The sequence below is a fragment of the Doryrhamphus excisus genome, linkage group LG5 (genome assembly GCF_037039965.1).
Source record: "Doryrhamphus excisus strain RoL-2023G ecotype Guam linkage group LG5, RoL_Dexc_Guam_v1.1, whole genome shotgun sequence".
NCBI classification, from domain to species: domain Eukaryota; kingdom Metazoa; phylum Chordata; class Actinopteri; order Syngnathiformes; family Syngnathidae; genus Doryrhamphus; species Doryrhamphus excisus.
The window spans coordinates 12,631,338-12,657,176 of NC_136361.1; the positions used below are offsets into that span (position 1 = coordinate 12,631,338).

At 43.0% G+C, this 25,839-nt stretch overlaps 1 protein-coding gene across 7 annotated transcripts in view; it reads left to right on the top strand.

Annotated features, from left to right (window-relative positions):
* Window positions 1–25,839, top strand: part of mef2d (myocyte enhancer factor 2d) — a 98,215-nt gene that overhangs the window by 23,041 nt on the left and 49,335 nt on the right. For 6 of the 7 annotated variants that reach the window (XM_078790717.1, XM_078790720.1, XM_078790721.1 and 3 more), the window contains exon 2: window positions 23,495–23,842. In XM_078790717.1, the coding sequence (XP_078646843.1) occupies window positions 23,789–23,842 (54 nt within the window). In that variant the 5' untranslated portion in view covers window positions 23,495–23,788. Of the gene's footprint in view, window positions 1–9,249; window positions 9,393–23,494; window positions 23,843–25,839 lie in introns of all 7 variants that reach the window. The other variant, XM_078790718.1, reaches the window with a different exon arrangement.

Sequence of the window (25,839 nt, forward strand, 5' to 3'; positions counted from 1 at the left end):
AGGTATGAATGTGAGTGTGAATGGTTGTTTGTCTATATGTGCCCTGTGATTGGCTGGCGACCAGTCCAGGGTGTACCCCGCCTCTTGCCCGAAGACAGCTTGGATAGGCTAAAGCACCACGAAACAGCCATCATTAATTAATATTTGAAAAACCACAATATAGCGAGGGAGTGATAAATGAACCATGATATTTTGCGACAGACTACTCTAATAATAGTATGAATAGTTTGTGCTGATATCAAATTGATATTGGTATTGGGTGATAATATCAGAAATATCAGAAAAAGGTGTATTGGGACACCCTAATGTCAGCTACTGAATGCATGAATTCCCCTCAGGATAAATAAAGTCTTTAGGAACGTTGTGTTAGATTCACAATGCAATTACACAGGTTCACTCCTTCACAGCTTGACATGCCAAAACTTAGTAGTTGTACATGTATTTTTACTTGTATGACCTTTACAACAACCTCTGTCTTAATAACGGAACATTTTTTTCATATTGAGCTTTAAAAATTCTATTCAGTATTCAGTATTGTTTTCCTTTAGTTGGGTTTTAGTTTGTTTTGCTTGTTAGTTGTGCTGATGACTAGTTTAGACATGGTAAAACTAGTCAACAAAAGTAAAGTGTGAGGTGATTTCTTATGCCTTATGCTACAGCGATTACTGCAATGATTGCAACATTGAATGTGTCACCTTCAGTTGATTGTGTCATGTGTAGTTCTTGTCCAGGAAATGTTGTCCCCATTTCCACGCCATCGTTGATGTCCCACCAGTATGGAACCAAAATACTCCAAGCATGGCAGGAACATTCCTTGTGCTCATAAAAGGAGTTTGGTTCCCTGCTGCTGTATTTAAGTGTGACCTGTGGGATTATGCGAGGCTCATCATATGTGGTCCAAGTGTCATGTGTGATTGTGCAGAGCGGGGATGGAAGTGAAAACCTGCCCTTTGTGGTTTAAAATGATTATGGATTAACATGACAGCGTGTTCTTCTCCTGGCTGCCTCTAATGCTGCCACCGGCTCCACTGAAGCACGGCAAAGGAGCTTAGAGCTTTTAGCCTTTAGCTCGGCTCTGTGCTAGCATCTGTCGCTGCACTTGGACGCAAACACACAGACACACACACACACACGTACACACATGTACGGGCCCCTCCAACACATGCTGGAGGCTCATAAAGTCCTTTTTTATGCACTGAGGAGGTGGGTGATACCACATGGAGGAAAAACAATTCCTCTGGAGTCACAACAGGTGTGCGTGTGTGTGTGTGTGTGTGTGTATTCACTGAGAAGTATGAGCCCAGCTCTTAAAGGGGGAGGGGTCCAGAGGACTTATGAAGGGTCCCCTCTGACCCACCTGTAGCCTGTCAGCTGTTGTAAGCCTGTTAAATTGTCAGCTGTTTCTGAGGAGAAGTGTGTGTGTGTGTGTGTGTGTGTGTGGGGCAATGTCAGGGAGGAGATTGGGGTGGGGGCATTTGCTTGTGTGTTGCTTATGCCTCCCCAGTTGTACATGGAACAACTTATATATTTTTTAGGGGGGTATTGTATCATGTATTGGACATTTACATGGATAAGTCATTATTTTTTACAATATGCCACAAAAACATCCGTCCATATTACAGTAGGCCAGAGGTAGGGAACCTATGGCTCGGGAGCCAGGTAGGGCTCTTTTGATGACTGTATCTGGCTCACAAGCATTTCTTACCACAATAAAAATTTATTTTTGCTAACATTTTAAAGAAAACATCACAGAAATGACTGTTAAAAATAATATTCAAAATCAACAACTTTCTTATGCATTTTAATTTGTCCATCTATATTCTGCTGCAATACAGCCAACCATATCTATCTTTCCTGATGATATTTTCCAGGTCAAACACCAAAACTTGATTATTACTGGGTAATGCTGTAGTCTACCTCGGTCATTGAGATGTCAAAAAAACATGTAAATGTAAACTTTCCTCCTTTAGTTAAATAGCTAAAGCTGCAGAACCAAGCCTTCTGACGAAGATTGCCAAAAGAATGAAATACGTCTACGGAGTATGGTGCAAAACTATGCAGCAGCAGAAGTTGTATTAATGGCAACAAGTATTTGATTTATTATTAGACACTGCGCTGCTCACGAAAGTGTGCTGGCCACACCCCATTGGCGTGGGGTAGTGTGCCTGGTCTACATAATTAGAGCCCATTATCCAAAACTGTTGGTCTTACATAAAAATGCACACATTTTATTGTATTCAATGTTTAAAAAAAATGTATATGGCTCTCACAGATACACATTTTAAAATATCTGGCCTTCATGGCTCTCTTCGCCAAAAAGGTTCCCGACCCCTGCAGTAGGCCCTACTTTTATACACAAATGCACACCTAAATCACTCACACTGTACACAGAACACATGAAGGCCATGTAAAATACAGTAATAAAAAGATTAAATACAATAATTAAATGACACAGGAATGGGGAAAAAAACAATTCCTTACTTTTATCTCTGTGGTTGTCTTGCACACTGGAAGGGGACATTGCAAGGGAGGGAGAGGCAAGCTTATTGGGAGTAATTGAGACCATTAAACTTGTTAACACTTTCCATTTCATAGCAGCAGATCCCTAAAGATACCATCTTTGTCCTTCATCATTCATATACACTTCCGTGGCGATGACTTTCCTTTTCTTTGATACACTACCATTATAAGAGGATGCCTTACGGTTGAGAGAAATGGCGACCAAAAGTGACCTCAGTATATGTGACTACATGTACGTACCTTGTTTTTTTTTCTGTGCAGTATTAAATATAATAATTCATGGGAGTGTGTCGTAACCACAGAACACTGTATACAAAGTACCAATTGTATGTACTTTAGTCTGGTTATTGTGTTCATCGAAACATAGTATTGCCTCAAGTATCTGTCAAAGGTTCCTCACGCTGGAGAAAGTGTTTTTTATTTTAGGTGTATAACCTTCCTGGGGTCAGCCACTGGGATTTTTGAAAGATGCCCGACTGCTGTTTTCCTTCTCAGAAACTCCTGAGCAACCTTTTATTCCTCACGTCTGCTCTTCCTTTCCTGCGCGTAAGCTAAACGTCTGCTGTCTCTCTCTGCTCGCTCGTCCCGGCGTGGGAGTCACAGCTGTCGAGTGATTTATGGCTTTAATTTCCTTGATAGATTAAAATATAACATCGCAACATGCGCGGAGTGCTAATGAGGATCTCACGGCGAGGTCCTGTCTCTACGAGAATGCCTCGCTCCTGGCACAGCAATTGATGTTTGTGATTACAAAATATGGAAGCATTGGAGATTTCACCTCCAAACAAGAGTCTCTGACACCAAGAAGATACTTTTTTTTGGATGGTGACGTTGGTTGCTGCTGTTAGGGCTTCTCTTGCTGCTCTTGACCTTTAACCTTTGGCTGTGACAGCCTCAGGAGAGAAGGGGCAGGGCTATCGGAGATGTAACGACGCATGTTGACTGGTGCTGGCGTCTTTTAAGAGGACATGAGTGTGTTGTGGCGTAAGCACGTCACTGATTTGCTAGTCGGGACACAACACAGGCAAACTTTGTCTCCAAAAAGATGTGTGGGACACCCTAGAGCAGGGGTCTCAAACTCAATTTACCTGGGGGCCACTGGAGCTAGGGTCTGGGCGAGGCTGGGCCGCATCAGGTTTTCAAAAAAAACAAAAACGCATTTATTAAAAACAGAAAAATGAATAAATTTTGCTTTGGTTCCGATTTTCTACAAGAAAAGCTCTGATAAAACATTCCACTGTTCTCAAATATCTTCATTTTTATTTTTCTACACAAAATAAGATCAAGAATAAAGAAAATCAATCAGTAATAAATAAATATAATAATAATAAAACTGCAAATAATTAAAAATTAAGAAACCACATATAGTTGGTGGGTAGACAAATTATTTTTTTCAGATTAAAATTAACGAAGCATTATTAGAGCTCTGTAGACATGACAAAACACGACTATAGTCACATTTATACTCTTTTTATTTACAACATATTGCGCAACTGCAGGGTCTTGAGACACATGCTAACTCGCAAACTAGAGAGCTAGCGACCTAAACGTTAGCCTCCAAGTTATTTCCTTTAAAATTAAAAGCCAAAAACTTACCACTTTCACATGGATAGGGAGGATAACTATTAACAGTTATTTAATTCAATTAATCAAACGTAATAATTTTTTCTGGGTACATGATACCATACAGCATCCATATCGGGCCGCACTAACATTAAACTTTCATATCAAGGCGGGGGCCTCAAACTAGTGTCCTGCGGGCCATATTTGGCCCGCCGGCCGCGTGTTTGAGACCGCTGCCCTAGAGACTAGAATCTAGACACTCTGGTGCTGAAAACGCAACACATAGTTACCGATGAGTCCACTTATTAGTCCTATGGGGTGTACAACTGTAGCTTGGACCTTGACGGCCATCGGAGTACACCCCTAATTCTGACAGCATACATTTCTATTTGTTAATCATAAATGAAGTACACCATGCTGGCCAACCAATGCTGAAATGTAAAACACCTCAACCCAGTAGACAAATGTTCACCCTGTCTGCTGTGGCACAATAGCCATTCAAAATCTTTGCATAACGTACATAGTTTGGGCCAATTACATCCAATGTTTATGGTGAATGATACAATATGCAGACACACAGCTGTACAAGCATTCATTCATTTTCTACCGCTTATCCTCACGAGGGTCGTTGAGGGGTGGAGCCTATCCCATCTGTCTTTTGGCGAGAGGCGGGGTACACCCTGGACTGGTGGCCAGCCAATCACAGGGCACATATAGATAAACAACCATTCACACTCACATTCATACCTATGAATTTGGAGTCGCCAATTAAGCTAACATGCAAACCTGAGTACCCGGAGAACATGCAAACTCCACACAGAGATGCCCAAGGGGGGAATCTAACCCAGGTCTCCTAGCTGTGCGGCTTCGCTCCTCCGTGCAGCCAAAATAGAAAGTATTTTGGACTCTCCTGTACGTTCTTTTATACCAGTGATTCTCAAATGGTTTGGCTGTGGGACCCACCATCACCCTTCAGCGACCGAAATTGCGGAAATCTTTTAACGTAAACTTCTCAAATGTGTTATTTATCGAATAATACATTTTACTTTTTAAATGTAGAACGACTTCATTAACAGTTATTATTCATTAACAATCTGGAGTCGCCAATTAACCTAGCATGCTTCCATTAACGATCCATAATAGGAGTGGGAATTACTTTTTTTTTAAGAAATCAAAATAAAAGCCAGAATTTAGTTTCTTTTCTCCTGAAAAATGTTCCTCTTTCGAGCTTTTATTATGCTGCAAGGTTTGTCTAAAGTGTGAAAACGATGTGAAGAATTCCAACACAATGTAGGTCATATGGGAGAAGCGCTAACATGCGAGCCACACCAGAGGACAGCTTTGTCATGTTTTGAGCTCATCCTCAGGAGGTTGGTGGATTTGCATAATGCTGCTATTCACTGCATCCTGTTCATTGACACACCTATTAGCCGGCTGCAAATAAGCTTCTTCTTCTGTGTGATGCTACAAAGAAACGTGGACCAATGTTGCAGGCAGCTCCACTGATGGATGTTGGATATCATCATGAGACGTGTTGCTCGCCTTTTAACATAACTACACTCGCCTGGAGGCCAAGCGCTGCTTCTTCTCACCGCTGTGTTCGAGAAGAAGTGTTGCTGCCTCCCCCACCTCCCTGCTGCTCCCCTGCTGCATGCAGCCAGAACCTGGCAGTCCTGGCCTGTTTGGCTCGGTGAGAGCGGAGGAAGGATCACAGAGCCTCCTTTTGGGCTGCAGGCCAACACTGTGTTGGACACGCAGGAAGACCAGACGGCTCGCACATGTCCCACAAACGTGGATAGCGAGCGCTGAACAACCTGGGGAAGGGGCAGCAAGATAAGGCCGCCGCCTGATAGCAAGCCTGCCTCTAATCAAACAGTCAGTCGGGCTTTGTTTTCTTTAGCGCTGCTGTATATTTTTCTCATTATTGGGCACATTTTTGGCTGCTTTCTGACAGGCGTTTCTCAGTATGATTTATCCATATTAGTTATTGCTTCCAGACAGAATTGCCTCTCGGAATTTGTCCCCCCCTCCAGCTCCCGAGTGAAGCCGACAGGGCTGCTGGCACAAACGTGCCTACACCCCTTTGGACATTCGCTGTGTTGAGTGGAAATTCAATGACACAACTGTTTAGCAGACTCCTGGCCTCCCATTTCCCACACCCTCCGGTCCTCCTCAGAGATTTCAAGGTCAGGAAAGGGCACAGGCTGAGAGTCGTTCCTTGGGAAGCGGAGCCGCTGTCGCTCACACACACTGCGCCGCTCCTTTTACAGTCCTGCACCTCCATTGAGCCATCAATGGCGGCCATCATTGTAGCGGTGTGACTTTTGAACAGCAAGGAGTGTTAAAACGGACCATGCTATGTCCTAGGCCAAGTGGCACGAGACATCATAAGTGTGTCGAACCCTCTGACAGCTGAGCATGTAAGTGTGTGTGTTTGTGTCCAGCTGTCTTTGTGGGGACTGTGACTTTCAAAGCATCAAAGTGAGGACAACCTGGTGGTCCAAGATCCTTTTTCAGAGACATTTAGTGCCTTATTCCGGGGGTCTTCAATTAAAATTGAGTCAGGTCTGTTTATGCAATTTTTTTCCACATGAGAGGTCTGAATCTTATTTCTGCCTTAAATTGCATCATCAATGTAGCTTATATGAATAACAAATGTAATGAAACCCTGCACATCACCCTATTGATTCATTCATTCATTCATTTTCTACCGCTTATCCTCAAGAGGGTCGCGGGGGATGCTGGAGCCTATCCCAGCTGTCTTCGGGCGAGAGGCGAGGTACAACCTGGACTCGTCGCCAGCCAATCACAGGGCACATATAGACAAACAACCATTCACACTCACATTCATACCTATGGACAATTTGGAGTCACCAATTAACCTAGCATGTTTTTGGAATGTGGGAGGAAACCGGAGTACCTGGAGAAAACCCATGCATGCACGGGGAGAACATGCAAACAGATGGCCGAGGGTGGAATTGAAACCCACCTGTGAGGTCTGTGCGCTAACCACTCGAACACCGTGCCACCCCTATTGATTCAATACAACACAATTATCTTGGCACCTAAATTCCTTCCAAAATAAAATGAGACTACATTTTCATACAGTAAATGATAAGGTTTGACTGTACAAACAATGAATGAACACACGCTGGAAAATAAATAAATATTAATTAAATATTTAAATTACTGTAAAAAAATGTTTAAAAAATTATTATTTATTCTAAATTATTTAAATGATTTGTACAAATTACTGTTCACGCTGTACATTGTTGTTCATATTTGATGTAATCTATTTATTCTCCACATTATTATTTATTATTACACGGGAGCCAGGCAACGACATTTTGTTGGCAATTTCACTGCTGTGTTATTGTGCAATGACAATAAAGAAAGTCTATGTCTATATGAAACAATAACAATTAGTGGCTTTTTAAAAGAAAGGCTGCAACAGTACATCCTTTTACATTTTTCTTGTTATTCTTGTAGCTGACATTGCCTGAATTTATCACACAGTTCCTGTCTTTGTTTACCTTTTGAGGAAGATCTTTGTTTCGCTCCAGTATCCATACAATCCTTGGTTGAACACTCATTTATACTTTGCTGTGAAAAATGAATGTGTTATGATGCCAAGTGTAAGGTAATGACTGCCTTATACCGTTTAGAGTAGGGCTGCACAAAAAACACAAAAAATTATGCTCTTGAGTAATGCGATCTACAATATATCTACAGTATATCAGGGATTCTCAGCTGGTGGTTCGGGACCTAAAAGTGGATGGCGGGTCTATGCCTAGGCAAAAAAATACCATAATGACCCAATGTCCGTGAATGCACCTCGTGTTTATGTCTATGCTATTCATTTGCTACACGCCATGGGTTGCATGCTATGATTCTGGGCAACTTTTATTTATTGAGTCGGACTTACTGTGTGTCGTTTGTCCGACACACAGCAGCAGATATCTGTTGGTCGCCAGCTCCATCCAGCCGTTGACTTTCTTATATGGGCATGCCTTGGAACAAGCTGAGTGTGACCAATCACAGCAAAGTGGGCGTGCTCGGAGGCAGGTTGTGAGTGGAATAAATTAAAACAGACTGTTGTGGAAATCCAAGGGAATGTAAATATGAAAGCTTTCTGTGCGGGTTATTGTGTGTAGCTGCTCTATAAGAATTTGTGATTCAATACAAAGGGCTGAAAATGAGCACAATAGGTCCCCTTTAATGAGCTACGTCACAAACACTACCATTTTATTCACTGACTCACTAGCAGTGAGTTTCTTTAAAGCAGAATAAGACAAAGAGAAGTCTAATAATAATCACATTAATATTTTTTCAAAATTGTTTAATTTCTTTAAAACTTGGCGAACATGGTGATTGACATTTTTCTCCTGGATTGTGCAGCCCTAATTTAAAGGCAAGAGTAAGGTTTGTTGCTTTATGCTGGCAAATATACACTGCACGTGTTTGTGCGTGTGTGTGAATATCTGAATACTCTACCCTTCATTTTGTGAAAAGGTTCTTAAATAGATGATTAAAAAAATCATCTAATTAAGAACATTTTGGGACCTTACATTTAAAGGTAACACTAAGGTTGAAGTTTTTTCCTTTATGATGTCAGATGTCCTCACAAGCATAGCTGTGTGTGTGTGTGTGTGTGTGTAGGTACGTATCAGGCAGGGTGGGCTTTGAGGGTCCAGTTCAGCTTTTTATCCAACACACACAACAAGGATCTGACACACCCGTACGCACACGCCTATCATGTTCATTAAATCAAGGATTTTTGGCGTGTTTTCACCCACACACCAATCTGTTTCAACAATATTGCTCGGTAAATGCTAAAACATATTGTTGTAATAATTTCAAACAGGTAGTAATGAAGTCGAAAATGGACTACGACTGTTTGGGTGCGCAAAAGATCATGTCAGTTGCCGAAATTGACGCTGATGAATTGGCGGCAGTTGCTGCAGGCATGCAAAGGGTGATGGTGGCGAGAGGGGAGGGACCGAGGGCATGAGTGTGAGGCGTTAGGTGGGGGCTGTAGGGTGTCCGGTGAGCAGGGTAGTTTGGGGGCCTCCTGTGTGTGTGTGTGTGTGCGCGCGTTCCAGCAACAGTTGTCACTTGGAGCGACGACTCAAGTGCTCCTCCAACTTAGACCTTCTTTCTCTTCAGGACTCTATCTGCCATCTTTGACCTGGACTATCTAACTTCTCCTCTCGGGCCCCTGCAGCTCTTTCTTTAATTAACTGGCCTCAATCCAGAGTCAAGACACTTCCACTTGCTTGGTTCCACAGGCGCTCTCGTTCTTTTTCACGGTAAGACCAAATGATTGCGACCATAAAAGACTATATTTCATTGTCTCAAAAGTGTTTCATTCAAGACAAATTGTCTCTTTCATTGGCTATTTTTGGGTTTACCTTTTTGTTTTGGGTACTTGAAGGCGGCAGAAGTGCAAAAGTAACATTCTTAGTCACATGAGCTCTAGAAGTCATTGGTAACATGGACTTTTCAAGGTAGCTAGCGAGGAGCGGCCGTGTCAGCTGCCGGGCCAACTCTAAATCTGCTGAAGGAAGAGTGACAGCGTTGGGTGACGGTTTGCGGGGGGATGGGGGCTCGGTCAGGATTTATGGCCACTAGCTTGCACTGTCGTGCGGCTCCTAACGCCGCACCTGTTGGTTTCCTCGCTTGAAAGGACGACTTGAGAGGCCATTAATGTGTCGAGTGTCGTGATTCTTCTGCCCCCCCACCTGTTAAAAACCATGTTGCTTACTTTCAAAGTCAATGCAAATCTAAAGTAGACATTGTTGGTGATGGCTTTTTGATGTAACCTACAGTTTGTTTATTTATTTGTTTATGTCTGTGTGTGAGCTTCTGCTTAATGCCAATGTGTGAATTCTAGTCTGTTTGTTACCATAACTTCCATTGGAGCTCAAAGCTGTAAACATGGAGATATGTATAGTATATCATCCGGAGTGATGGAGGAAAAGTCAGTTCAATTGAGCCTTGTGAGGAAATAAATGAAATGCAAACCACTGCAAATGTCAATAACGCAAACATTGCTCAACTCGTCTCAGAAATGGCCAATCAGAATCTTTCCTAGTGAAACATGACATATAATCGGCCAATCAGTGGGCAGATATGTTGTGTGGTTGTGCCATCAACATCAACAACTATTGCAACTATTTGAGACCGCATCATGTTTTTCACTTAAACTGATAGCCGACATGTTTGTATTGACATTCAGCTGCCACTAGTTTGTAGGAAAAAAAGTCTCCACAAAAGTTTAATCAATGTAACGCGACACCTTCTCTGTGTTTGAAGATGTGAATCCAAAATGCTTCCTCAGTTCAGTGGTTGTTTGTTTTCCACTCTCGTTTGCAGAGAGTGCTGGCATGGCCTGTGGTGCCACTGCAGGGTTGGCATCCCGCTAGAAGCGTTGCGCTATGAGACGTTAACTTGTTTACGCGATTGCATTTTGAAGTCTCTCACAAGGAGAGTGGTCAGACTGGCTGGTCTCCAAGCAGCTGCTGGACACTTGTTTTGAAGGACATCTCGACAACAAACGTAGTCAGAGCAGATTGAAAGATGCCTCCCTGAGCTGCGGGACCTCGTGCTTCCTAATGACCACATGTATCAGCAGACAGCAGTGTTTATTCAGTATTCTGCACTAAAGGGAGGGTTGATATCTTGAAAGCTTTGCAGTTGTCAAAGCATCTGCGGGATGTTGACTCAAATGCCTAGAATACTTGTGGTTGCGAGAATTCTTACTGAATGACTAAATGATTAAATTCACCTTATAGTGTGTGGTGAAAGCTACAGTAAATATACAGGTTAGGGCTGGGTGATATATCGATATTTCTTTAAAGCGCGATATCAAAAACAGACATATCGTTCATATCGATATAGACTGGATTTGATGGGGAGGTCTCATTTTTCAAGATGGCGCCGCCCGAACGCAAACTAGTTACGGCAGCGTTTTTAAGTGTTTAATAGTGCTTTATTTATTATGTTTTTATTGTTATTGGTGCCGTACCAACCCCTTAAGCAAGTGCGCAGCTATGAATGTTCATTTTGTTACGTTCGTAACTTGCCTGTTGCTCCATTGCTTACACTCGGAGCAGCTGTTAGCTTTGAGCCCCCCTTCGCTCTGCGGCGCAATCTGAAATCCCCGCGGAGATACGGGGGGAAGCTGCATAGCGGGAGTGAACAGCCAAAAAGACAGTATAAAGGTTGCTGTATAACGATGGTATCAAACATGTTTACCGTCTGTTGTCATGGGGAAAGGGAGATGTTAGCGCTAACGAGAGAGGGAACATTATATTTTTATTTTTTATTTTTTTAAAGATAATATACTATTTTATTTCAGCGGCTATTGTTCTGTAAGATTGTTTACATTTTAATAAAACTTTGCACACATATTTGGTTTTGACTTTTGTTTAAACTCACTTTGTGGAAAAAATATTGGAATATATATCACATATCGAAATTCAACCTACATATATCGGGACATGAGTTTTGGTCCATATGGCCCAGCCTTAATAGAGGTATTACTGTACCTTCTCACGCATTCATTATTTCCTTAATCTCAGACGGGAAAATATTCGACGGGCGACTTCAAATTTTCACGTGCACGCCCATTGGCCTCAGATGTCAGATTGATGTCGTCACTGTTTTGTCTAGAGTACTTCCTCCTTCTACAGGCCTTTGTTGTAGCACTGCAGCATATTTGAGGCAAGAGGAACAGCAACCAAGTCATTGTGTAAACTGGAGACCGGTCTTGATTTGAATCCGCAACCAAATAGTACTTTGGTTTTACAATTTGGCCTCAGCAAAGAAGACTATAACACATATTGCAATAATTAGTTCATTATTTTTGTTTACAGCTGCCCATTATCAAAAGATTAAAACACAATGATTGCAGTCATAGTCAGGATTTACCCTTCCAAAGTGTCCCATCATGGCTAACTGGACCAGACTGGTACACCCAGTGGCCGACTCCTACTACTTCTCAAGATTGCACCATTCCAACTCCATACAGTCCAACTGACATATGGCATAATGGTGCCTTATTTCCTGGAGCAAGTAGCTGATCATTATCCACATAATTTTCGACTTCAAGTAACTGTTAAATGTACCAAGGCAAAGTAGCAAACGGAACAGTTCTGTTCCGACTATAAGAATTCTCATTGTCATTGTTCCAAGGCTTCACAGTGATCTCACACCTCTCGGCGATGGGTGTGCCTCCGAGGCTGGTTTTCCTCCATCACTGATGTAACCTGACAGGTCAAACTACATAGTACTACATGCTTAGACCTGGCCAACATTGTTATGCTGTTGTGGAACAAAAGGCGTAGTGCTTTTGTTTTTTCGCTGTGTTGGTGCCAGAGGCGTTGCATCGTGTCTGCAACGGCGAGGGCGCCTTGTGTTGAGTGAGTGGGCGCGCGGGATTGCCATCATGTGCTCGCTACACAGTTCATCCCATCCCCCAAATCACCTCCACCTCAGAAGTACTTCCTTTGCACTGCATTGACACCCCCACCTCTCCAAAGACTCATCCATGATTGGTTAAGTGGACTGGGGGAAGGGGTTGGCTGCCAGGGTTGGTAGCCTGGATGCACGAACCAGGCTTTAGACTTTAGCTCCCCCATTCTGCTCAGTTTGTTGGCCCCCTTCTTCCCCTCCACCTGCAGATGCTCCCTCGCACTAAATCAGCTCAGGCCTTTTGTTGACACAGCAAGGATGGCTGCCGACCCACTGCAGCGTCCGTGTGTTGCTTCACTGTGTCTCCTGGTTGCTGGGGGGACGTGAGGCAACAAGCTGTAAATACCCTGCAACTGGTGCTGGCAGAACACCCTCAAGGTTGCAAACCGAGCCCTGCTGGGTCAAAGGAGGCCAGTCAGCGGCCCAGTTAGACACTCAGTCTGCCATCCCATCAGCAATCTGCTTACCTCCCTGATTGCATTTAAGACTTTCTTGGTGAAAGCAACTCATCATGAAGGTGCCCGCTCGGTTTTGTTTGCTATTAACCATTAAAATGACTGACTTTAAAATAAAAACATCCATCCATTTTCTGTATCGCTTCTGCTCACAAGGGTCGCGGGCATGCTGGAGACTATCCCAGCTGTCTTCGGGCGAGAGGCGAGGTATACCCTGGACTGGTCGCCAGCCAATCACAGGGCACATATAGACAAACAACCATTCACACTCACATTCATACCTATGGACAATTTGGAGTCGCCAATTAAGCTAACATGCAAACCTGAGTACCTGGAGAACACGCATGCACAGGGAGAACATGCAAACTTCACACAGAGATGTCCAAGGGGGGAATCTTACCCACGTCTCCTAGCTGTGTGGCCTGCATTCCACCGTGCAGCCAAAATAGAAACATGACTTTTCATATTTTTTAGTATTTTGGAGTCTCCCGTCCGTTCTTTTATACCAGTGATTTTCAAATGGTTTGGTTGTGGGACCCACCCACCATCACCCTTCAGCGACCGAAATTGCGGAAATCTTTTAACGTAAACTTCTCAAATATGTTATTTATCGAATAATACATTTTACTTTTTAAATGTAGAAAGACTTTACTAACAGTTACTTGGTTTTGAACGTATTTCAAGCATTATATCTTGTCTTCTCAAAATAACATGATGTGCCAGCACAAAAAAAGTTTCAATCAAACTTCAAACTCAATCAAAACAAGATCAATTTTATGCAAAAATTTGAAAAATATTTGGAAAAAAAGTGTTTGAAATATTTTCTGGTTAGTGGAATCACAGCATTTGCACATGCACTTTGATGAGAAGAGAAACAGGAAGTTAAAAATCAATCAATCAGCGCCCCATGAAACAGTGCTGCCACTGTTCCTCTTCACCCTCTTCACTGCGGACTGTTGCCACCTGTCACCCTCCTGCCACCTTCTGAAATTTTCTGACGACTCTGCCGTTATTGGACTCATCAGAGACTGGGACGGGCGGGCGTACAGAGAACTCAGTCAGGTCTTGCGAACTGGTGCCAGAGAAACTACATCCTCATGACAGCAAGAGCAAGAAACTGGTGGTGGACTTTCGCCGGCACGCCCATCACTAGTGAACATCCAGAGAAGGGATATTGAGATGGTGACATCTTATAAGTTCCTGAGTGTTCATCTGAACCATAAGCTGCACGGGCAACACAACTGCACTTCATAAAAAGGTCAGAGTAGACTCTGTTCGCCATCTTCTACGGCGTGGTCTCCTGGGGGAGCAGCATCACAGCAGGCTATGGGAAGAGGCTGGACAAACTGCTGAAAAAGTCCAGCTCTTGTTCTGGGGTGGCCTCTGGAATAGGTGGAGGAGGTGGGCAAGAGGAGGATGACAGCTAAGCTGTCCTGAACAAAGACTCCCACCCACTCCAACACACAGTCACTGCACTAAGGAGCTCCATTAGTGACAGGCTGATACATCCGAAGTGTGTGAAGGAGCGATATCGTAGGTCTTTCCTTCCTGCAGCTGTCAGACTCTATATAATTAAAAACTGCTCCAGTAAGTAATCCTGTACAATAACCATGCAATAAACCTTGCAATGAACCTGTGACTTGGTCAACATGTATACCGCTCTACAAAGAGTATATAACCTGGTTTGCATTTTGTCTGGTCTTTTCTGCTTTGTGCTATACCCTTGTGTGCTCTTGTACTTTTGCTGCTGTAAATTTCCACTTTGGGACCAGTAAAGGCATATCTTATCTTAAGACCAGTTGCTCTGATTCAAACATGAGTGGGTATATTACTTTTTTTTTTTTGGCAAAGACCGCGCTGCCCAGTGAAAAACGCTCCTCACCAGTTGAGAATGGCTGTTTTATATCTCCCTGCTCCGAGAAACCTTATATTTTGCTGCTGATTGGACTTCACAGGTTGCTCACAGTATCTGACAGCATCATTCGTCACCAAGTGAATATTGGTGAGGTATTGATCTGCTCAAAGGCACATCAGTCATTGTGATGGCCTGCAGCAGAGGCATATACCCTCCTCTCAAAATCTCATTTCAAGTCTTTTCACTTTTCTTTGGACCTCACTTATTTTAAGATACTGTGGAATCTCGGTTTTCGCTTGCCCCGGGGGGTTTGATAGGATTCGGTTTGACAAAAATTATTGCCAGAAACATGTCTTGTTTTTTTTCACTGTCTCAGTTATTTTATGGCCAATCAGTACTCGTAACAAACTAGTCAGTTTTCCAGCGTATCATTTTGTGGAATCAAGTGCCCAAACAAAGCATCTGCGCGTTGCTGACTCATACATACTGTAGGTAGTGGTTTATCTAGTGTTAGGACACTGTAGACAGTATCTGCGAGTGTGTGGTTTATTTACTCATAGAAAGTACATTGGAAGATGAACAACTCCTTATCTGTCTCCTTTCTTCCTCAGAGTAAGACTATCCGCCCTGTGCTGATGAGCAAACTGCATATTAATATATGTATGTGTTCTTTTTTTGAGTATGGCTGCAAAATCACCCACCATGATGTCAAAGAAAGTTTCAAGTGCCAGAGTGATAAAGAAGTGTAGTCTTTAAGGGTTTAAGAGAGACACATTATAGAAAGTGAGACGCTCATTACCGTGTTAGCCTATCCCAGTTGTCTTCAGGTGATAACAACATGAGAGCTACTTGGAGCATTCTAAACAGAATTATCAGGAATGGATCCAAGAAAGCAGATTACCCTCAATATTTTATACATGGAAATGCTACAAATGAGAATATCAACGAGGTAGTTGAAATGTTGAATAAATACTTTGTAAATATTGAACCAAACCTGGAAGAAACATCCCAAATTACTTGTCAGCAGATGCGGAGGATGAAAGCATCGACAAGAATCCTAACTCTGTGTTCCTCACCAGTGTGACAAAAAATGTTATTGTAAAAAAAATATTATAGCAAAAAAATAAACTGACTGTGGTGGAATTGAGAGGGGAACGATTAACGAGATTGCGGAACCATTGACGTACATCGGTGACTTATCATTTCAGACTGGTATATTTCCAAACTAAATGAAAATAGCTAAGGGAGTACCAATTTTCACAACTGGAGTCAAACTACCGACCTGTTTCTTTACTGCCAAATTTTTCTAAAATCATCATAAAGCTATTTAGCAAGAGATGAGCAAAATTTATAAATTAGAATGAATTAATCACAGACAGCCAGTATGGATAGAGAGGTAACATTTCAACTTCTTTGGCACAAACTAAAATAAATGACCAACTCTTTAGATATTATATTTATGGACTTACCAAAGCATTTGATTCATTCATTCATTTTCTACCGCTTATACTCACGAGGGTCGCGGGTGTGCTGGAGCCTATCCCACCTGTCTTCGGGCAAGAGGCGGGGTACACCCTGGACTGGTCGCCAGCCAATCACAGGGCACATATAGACAAACAACCATTCACACTCACATTCATACCTATGGACAATTTGGAGTCGCCAATTAACCTAGCATGTTTTTGGAATGTGGGAGGAAACCGGAGTCCCCGAAGTAAACAACCTGTCATAACTTTAGCTGTGGCATCAATTGTGTGAGACTTTTTCACCGTTTCAACAGAGGACATTTTGCTGAATGGTCCAAATGCTCTTCAAAGATTCCATGATGAGGGGTGAAAAAATGTCAACCTTCAACACATCACACCTGATCAGCCCCCTACAACACTTGTTCCTATTGCCGCTGTGTTTAAAAAAAAAAAATGCAAACAGTTTGCCAGAGACGACCCGGTGGCTAAAGCGATCTATTTGTGATTTCATCATGGATAAGATGGCACTGGATGAGCAGCCCTTTACCATTGATTTTGTTGGCTAGTCAAATCCTTGGATCTCCAGATGTACACAGTTGAATCTAAATGTAAAAATAATATAGTCATCCCTCGCTACATTGTGTTCGAACATCATGTCCTCAATCATTTTCATACTTTTTTTTAACAAAATAATTCATTCAAAAATCATTGTGAGGTTTCTTGATTGGATACGGCCTATTATTAGTAAAAAGAAATGCATATTTAAGCAAATTGTACTAATTCATGACCTAAATGAATTGAATAATTAATTAAATCAACTAAGAAGAAGAATTCTAATTGTGAATGTAGTAGTGTATTCTACATTGACTTAACTCTTTAACCTCCAACATCACTTCCTGCCCTCAAGCCATCTGTCCGTCCACCATTAAGGTCTACTGGGGAACACATACTCTGTGACACACCCGAACAGGAGTTTTATTTACATGGTAAATGGCTTATTTGCTCTTATTATGTCTATTATACATGTGGCTAGCCATTTAAAGCCACCATTACAATACAGTGATGAGACGATAGCTACCGTGGGACGTACGTTGTCCAGGAAAAAACAAGAAACTGCTAACGTGTGAGTCTATATTATCTTATTTACTATGTGTATAATGTCTTATTTTCTCTGAAAATACCTACCATAGGGTTGCACGGCGAACGAGTGGTTAGCACACAGGCCTCACAGCTAGGAGACCAGAGTTCAATTCCACCCTCGGCCATCTATGTGTGGAGTTTGCATGTTCTCCCCGTGCATGCGTGGGTTTTCTCCGGGTACTCCCACATTCCAAAAACATGCTAGGTTAATTGGCCACTCCAAATTGTCCATAGGTATGAATGTGAGTGTGAATGGTTGTTTGTCTATATGTGCCTTGTGATTGGCTGGCTACCTGTCCAGGGTGTACCCCGCCTCTCGTCCAACGCAAGTTTTGTGTCAAAATGATCTTTTCTATCTTGGTGCTATTTTGATCCAGATATAGTCGGTCAAAGTGGCAAAGGAGGATGCGGTCTATATTTAGCACCATGACCTCATAACTTAATCGCTGAACAAAAGTTTTGTGATCTAACACTGTGCTCCACCTGTTTTTATCGCAGACGTCATTTTCTTGAAGGTCGAGGCCAAAGTTGTTGATTTCTTCCTGAATGAAGCGGGTTAGTCCAGTTTGTGGTTGGCGCTATGCAGTGGGTGGGGTTGAAAGTGGAGAAAGTGATAGCATCATCATTGCACCACGCCACTAAATAAGTATTTCACACACCGGGTTATCATTGTAGTTTTGTGGGTTAAATGTTATATTAGTGTCCCCCCCCTAGGTTGGCAGCTTCAGGGAGGGGGCCATTCACATACACATGCAGAAAATGGTCTTTTGCAATAACATTTCACAAACTTTCATTATAGAAAGAAATAGAAAACCTCCAAACTAGGCCCCCAAAGTCAAAATAGTGCTCCCACTAATATAATGATTGGGGTAACTGTGGCTTTTACCTTGAGGGATATAGTGGACTGTGGACTGAAGTTCAGATAGTTTACACACATTTTGGTCCAGCATTTTGCCAGTCAAAGTGTTCATTTTGCATAAACTTACTTCCTGCAAGATTGAAATAGTTTCTTTTGTGCAGCACCAAGCACACAAGTGCAGTCCAGCCAAAAATTTTCCTACTGTGATTTTGTGGTTTGATTCCGGTGCGTCATAACTCAGTGGCTGGCACCTGCAACATCCACTCCCTACTGACTGTGACACATTGCGCTCATGGGAATAACACCAGCGAGGCTGGAGGCAGGTCTTCAGCCGGAAGGTCACCAGTTCACAAACCTTGACCGGCTGGTCTAATCTGGGTGACGTGCCCTTGAGCGAGCCGCTTCTCCACTGTGCCGGCATACCCAGCATGCTGTTGTCCGGAAGGTGATGTGGCAGAATGCTCACCATCACGGTGCCGTGTGAGAAGGTCCTGGTTTTCTCTCATGGATAAATGTTAAAATCCCGCTGTGACCCTCGCAGCTTCTCCTCCCACATGGCTGCGAGAGGAGATTGAAGCTTTGAAACAGCAACAGATGTCAGGGATAGTGATGCGATGCAACATTCTCTAACTGCTCCTTTACGCGCTAATCTATGTGGCAGGCCGCTTGCAGGCAAATGACCTAACGCGCCCCCTCACAAGCTTACTGGACACACTTGTCGTGTTTTTTTCTCCTTCTTGGCATTTCTAAATCCAAGTTAATAAACGTTTATTTTGATCCATCCTGGTCTGATGCCGTTAACATTTGTGTCAGGAGAAAGGTGAAAGTCCATATTGTGTCATAAGTCCACAAAATAAAGAAAATTCACACTGAAGAAGCAGGAATTGGAGGAATTTGGCTGACTACATCAACATGAAGCTTTCCAGTTTGTCTGCAGGGACCGTTCAGTTTTGCTCACACGTAGATGAACTTCAGATATTCTTCATTTCCTCAGTAGCACCATGTCTGCTTTTATGTCCCTCAATCGCTTGTTGCAAAATGTCCAAGTTGAACAGGCCTCTCATGAGATGACGCCTTTTCATGTAGGTGGGCGTTCCCCAGGGTTCTTATCTGGGTCCGCTGCAGATTGCTAATTATCAGCATTTATCTTTTCAATGTCCAGAGCCCTGGTGAGGCTCAGCGGGAGACACACTCCAGGCTCTTGTCTTTCCCGCATGAGAGCCGGCATTCCGCCTGACATCAGACATGGGAAGCGAGCCGCATGAAGGGTAAAAGGTCACCACTCGATCACCTCGGGTAGATAAAGCAGCCTTTTGCATGTGCCGTCAGCCCAGCGCCCCGAGATGTATCCCTCCATGGGCTGCTTTTGAACTTGAGTAGAGCTTGAATGAACGCCACAAAGGCTGCGTGCGACCACTCCAAGCAGCGTTCCATCAGTAAAAACTTGCAGCCTAACCAAGCCAAGTCATTAACAACACATTATGTTGCACTTGCTGCTATTTTGCAGGTTAACGTATAGCTATTGGTGCATTGGAGTTAAGGATGACCTCATGTTCAGTAGAAACGAAATGGCATTGCTACATCCACTCCCCAAGCTGAAGCTACAAAAAAAGTGTTTTAAGGTGGACTGGCTGTCTGAGTATGTGGGAACAGAATGAGAAAAGCCTGCTCTGAGCCAGTTGCTTTTATTTTGATGGCTGGACTTGCAGGAAGTGTTATGCCTCTCCCTGTGCGTGTGTGGGTTTTCTCCGGGTCCTCCGGTTTCCTCCCACATTCCAAAAACATTGGTGACTCCAAATTGTCCATAGGTATGAATGTGAGTGTGAATGGTTGTTTGCGCTTCTCCCATATGACCTACATTGTGTTGGAATTCTTCACATCGTTGTCACACTTTAGACAAACCTTGCAGCATAATAAAAGCTTGAAAGAGGAACATTTTTCAGGAGAAAAGAAACTAAATTCTAGCTTTTATTTTGATTTCTTAAAAACGCCTTAAAAAGTCATTCCCACTCCTATTATGGAATGTTAATGGAAGCTAGCAGGGTTAGCTTAGTTTAGCAGAGCATGCCACATTCCAAAAACATGCTAGGTTAATTGGTGAGTCCAAATTGTCCATAGGTATGAATGTGAGTGTGAATGGTTGTTTGTCTATATGTGCCCTGTGTTGGCTGGCGACCAGTCTAGGGTGTACCCTGCCTCTCACGCAAAGACAGCTGGCATAGGCTCCAGCATGCCCACGACCCTCTTCAGGGTAAGCGGTCCATAAAATGGATGGATGCAAATAGGCTGCTGCAAAACATAAAAGAAATGAGGAAATAAAAGTGTATATATTTAACTAAATAAATGGTAAAAAAAAAGAAAATGAATGGAATATGAAATCATAGACTAGGTGTTTCCTACAAGATTCAGATCATGAATTGTATGAGATGAAACTGACATTGTTTCATCCACTCATATACAAAAATACCACATAATGGAAGTTGGACTACCTCAAATTCTCAGATTTTGGACAGGTGTCATGCAAGTATGCATGACTGATGGGGCTCACAGAGGTCCGAAGAACGCTCAGGTCGCTCACGTGATTGCTCAGACACTTGAAACATTACAGGGAACAGTGGCGGTTTTCGCATACAAACACACACATCAACACACATCAACTTGTCATCATTTGCTTTAAACAAGTCACCATTTGAAGACAACTAAAAGAATGTGCACCACATCAGGAACTCCTACTCCTTTTTTTTTTCTCACCAGGAGCGCACTAATGATTTGATCCAGGTAGACTTCATTATCCTGCTCTGAACTCTCTTATTAAATCTGTGCCAGAAAAAGGGGAGGAGATGATTTGAAGAGGATTTTTTTTTCAGAATACAAGAAGCAGAGTCTCATAAAGACGTTGCCAACGGTTTCAACATCCTGCTGGAGATTCTCTAGCCTCCGGTTCTTCATCTAGACTTTTTTTTTTTTTTACTAAACAATTATGACACTCTTGCAGTGCATAATTCATAGACAACTCATTGCCGAAGCTAAGCCCATTGCTTCCGCTCTTTATGTGCTGGAGCGCTGGCGGCTGCACAAACAGGAAGTCTCTTGACAGATTAGCATGACTTCCTTGTTTCCTCACAATGGATGTGAGCAGGTAGGGAGGGAATGCAAACAATATCGGAGTGCCGCTGTGGCGTCTGCGCTTCCAGATGCTCTGGCGCTGCCGCTCGCCTCTCCCCGCTGTCGTGTGTACACACAGTCTGCATGCCTAAATATATACGCATAAACAGTATATATATAGAAAGGGTTATTTTTAATTCACAACCACAAATAGGAACATGGCCTAAAACAGCGCTGGCCTGGCCTAGCGCCGCCTTCTCATTCATTCATGAGTTTGCAGGAATTTGCACGAACACTGCAGACTTTCTCCCTCTGGTTGAGGTTGGAAATGTTTTCTCGACTGCAATCACCCCTGATTACATTGAAAAAAGTGGATGTTTGGACGGCACATATTTCATGTTTGATGTCCCAGACTAAAATATGTGTGAACAGGAAGAGGAAATTGGTTACTGGTCTGGTGGCAGACGTGTGATCACATGATCGCCTACAAACAAAACAGATTTTATTATTAAAAGTGTTTAAGCATTTACTGAAAATACATTCAGTGTTTCCCACAGGACTGCAGTCTATTTGTGGTGGTGGTGGATTGTGCAGGGGGGAATTGTGTATAAATTTGTGTAGATACACATCATTGGATCCACAAGAGTAACACTAGACAAGATTTACAATGAAAAACCATAAAATAGATACAATACAATATATTGCAATCTACTAATGACATTTTTACTACATTACCTTGCATTGCACCTCCTCACAAGGCTACACTCTTCTGACCTCTGTGTGTGCATACTACTCGCCCCGCCTCCACCCACTGAGGCAAAGAGACTGTATGACTAACAAAACATCTCATTTTGTTCATGGCCTTGTTCTATGGAACAAATGCGGCAAAGTGCTGAAACCACTTCCTGCCCGTTTGGAGGCTAGAGATGAGGAAAACAGACGCATGCACATGGCAATATACTGACGTTGGAAAAATTATCGAGTTAGTTTTAATTTATTGTTTATTTATTTTATTTTTTCCAGGCCTCGTGCACACAATAGTTTTTTTTTCTGAATGGGAAATGTTGTCATGTATTAATCTCGTGAGATATTGTGACACCCCTAATTGTTGGTAGTGATGCATTGACAAAAAGTGAGTAATTAATATGAGAAGCCAAAGAAATATGTGTAGAACTGCAAATGAACTTTCTTTGTCTTTTTTTTTCAGTATCCATAACAATACGGATGATGCTTTTAGATGCGCTGCTAGATAAGAGCTCTCATGACAGTCGCAAAAAGTCTTTTTTGAAAGAGCGTCTAGCCTTCAAGATACTCTTTCTGATGACTTGCTAAATATAGCGACAAGAGTGGCTAAATTGGCAACACCTATCCTTCCAGCTACGTCTTCTAATTGTCTTGCAGACCAGGTGCGTTTTAATGTGTTTATAATCAAGTGCCAAATCAATTTGTGGTGGACTGACCCATAAAATGAAAGTATGGGAGACACTGTCCACCATGTTATTACTAAAAATGCTCAGGTCAACATCAATACACATGAAGGACCGTTTTTGTTGAAATAAAATTAGAATTTCGAAATGAAAAGCACTGACATTTAGCAAAAATGTAAACACAGGACCCAAAAGACTACACGGCTGCTGTCAACTCGACGGCGGGTCGCAGTCGGCGTGCCAGGCGGCCCCGACCGGGCAGCCGGTTGCCGTGGGCGACCAGCAGATCAGTGATGTGGCGGTGATGCCTCTAATGAAGCTGACACAGCACAGCCTCCGTGCTCGCGGGCCGCTGAGGGCCTCCTGCTCTACATGTAGCAACACGACCCCCCTCGTGCATCCCCCCGCCTGCCTGCCTTGTTTCAGCTCAACGTGCCGCTGATTTGATGGCGCCTCAGATGCATCGCTGCATCATTTATCCTCTCGTTGTTTATGTGGGGTCAAGGCAAAGACAGTGTTTGTAGTAGCTAAAGTGGGTCACAGTCTACAAACAACGCCCCCCCCCCTCCTCTCCCTCGCTGTTTAAGCATCGCTCTCATTCTGATGAATGCCTCTGTGTTGTTTTCCAGGAGCTGGCCAGCTGAGGTGAAGGGGAGGGCAGCTAAATTGAGCACGAGCGTGGATGTCCTGCCCCGGAAGAGTGGACCATGATCTGAAGTCCCCTTCGTCCTCTCCTCCGTCACCCTCTTTTCTTTCCACACCTCATCGGGGCGACATCCAACCTGCCCGCCATCTTAAAAAAGCTTCCCTAACGTGCGCAGAGAGGGCAAGCGGGAGTTTAAAGAAACACAGCGACATTCACCTGTGACCCCTGACGTTGCACGCCCCTCTTCCCTGTACCTCCCACCACAAACAACAGAACAATGGGGAGGAAAAAGATTCAGATTCAGAGGATCACTGATGAACGCAACAGACAGGTTAGACACACTACACTGTCCATTCACAGAAGCCAATATCAATATCAGAATAGTAATCATATAATATACAAAAGTAATTAGCCTGTTCAATTCCACCCTCGGCTATCTCTGTGTGGAGTTTGCATGTTCTCCCCGTGCATGCGTGGGTGTTTCCTCCCACATTCCAAAAACATGCTAGGTTAATTGGCCACTCCAAATTGTCCATAGGTATGAATGTGAGTGTGAATGGTTGTTTGTCTATATGTGCCCTGTGATTGGCTGGCCACCAGTCCAGGGTGTACCCCGCCTCTCGCCCAAAGACAGCTGGGATAGGTTCCAGCATCCCTCGCGATCCTCGTGAGGAAAAAGCGGTAGAAAATGAATGAATGAATTAGCCTGTTGCTGTTTGGAGAAAGTAGCCTTATTTACATCAGCAGCTACTGGATCTGTCATGGCGGCATTCAATCGCCTGAAAACGTCACTTACTAACAGATCACTTACTAGCTAACAGATCATCATGATAGGAGTTCTTTGGACTTTTGTACATAATTTAAAAACACACCACAGAAATCACAACAAACTGCAGACAGGACGATAACATTTGAAAGGAAGTGGATGTAACGCTAGTGGCTATTTGTCCTTGTAGCTGACAGTTTGTTGAATTGATCACAGTCTAAATAAACTTTTAAATGTCAAGCATTTTTCATCAACTGCCAAGGTTGTTAGCGCAGAAGTTCTGGTATGAAAATTTGAGGGAAGGGGAGGTTGTGTTTTTAAGACATTCGAGCTGACTTTGTTCTTGAATAAATGCAATAACAGTATTACTGCCTGTATGACATACAAGTACAGTATTAGAGTGTGGTAGGGTTGTAATGGTGCATGTTCTGTGTTTGTAATCTCATCTCATTTTTTGGTTAAAAAAAAACAAACATTCAATTTGGTACAGAAGTGTACTGGTTTCTCACGCTGTATATATTGAGAAGTATTTCTCCCATCATTTGTCTACTCAGTAAACAAATACAGTGCAGTCTTGCCTTTGGCTAGTGGGAGTCATTGGCAATAGCAAGGAGACGTCAGAGTGTTTGGGAACACTTGGCCTTCCTAATGAAATGCGGAATCGGAAGGGAGGTTTGCAGATATTGGCATCGAAAACGAGACACCAGACTATTCATTCATTCATTCATTTTCTACCGCTTTTCATCACGAGGGTCGCGGGGGTGCTGGAGCCTATCCCAGCTGTCTTCGGGCGAGAGGCGGGGTACACCCTGGATTGGTCACCAGCCAATCACAGGGCACATAGAGACAAACAACCATTCACACTCACATTCATACCTATGGACAATTTGGAGTCACCAATTAACCTAGCATGTTTTTGGAATGTTGGAGGAAACCGGAGTACCCGGAGGAAACACATGCATGCACAGGGAGAACATGCAAACTCCACACAGAGATGGCCGAAGGTTGAATTGAACCCTGGTCTCCTAGCTGTGAGGTCTGTGCGCTAACCACTCGACCGCCGTGCCACCGACACCAGACTATTAACTCTTAAATTTGGGTTTTTGCGCATAATGCAGCTCCACCCTAAATAGCACTAACTACAAAACAGGTACTGTTGCATGAGCTTTCCAGTGATCGCAAATCACCTGTACATTGTGCCAGGACACAGGAAACAATGTAAAAAAACTAAGGACAATCAAAACTAATGTCCAACGTGGAACATGCGGAACATGACATAAAACGCTGGTTATGCGAGGGAGGAGGCATCTAATCTAATATCACATCTCAGGAAGAATCACTCAGACTCCCACGCAGCATGTTGGCACTTTTTCGATAACTTGGACCGCGTATTGCAGTATTTGTATTATTTTGAATAGAGTGTATTTGTGAAACACATCCAATGGTATCACAGTAGAAGAATCATAATTTGGCATTTGTTGATATCAGTAAAATTGCACATGAAAAAAAGTTTTACTTGTCCAGCTAGCTGTTCTCACAACACACCATAAAAAGCATGTTTA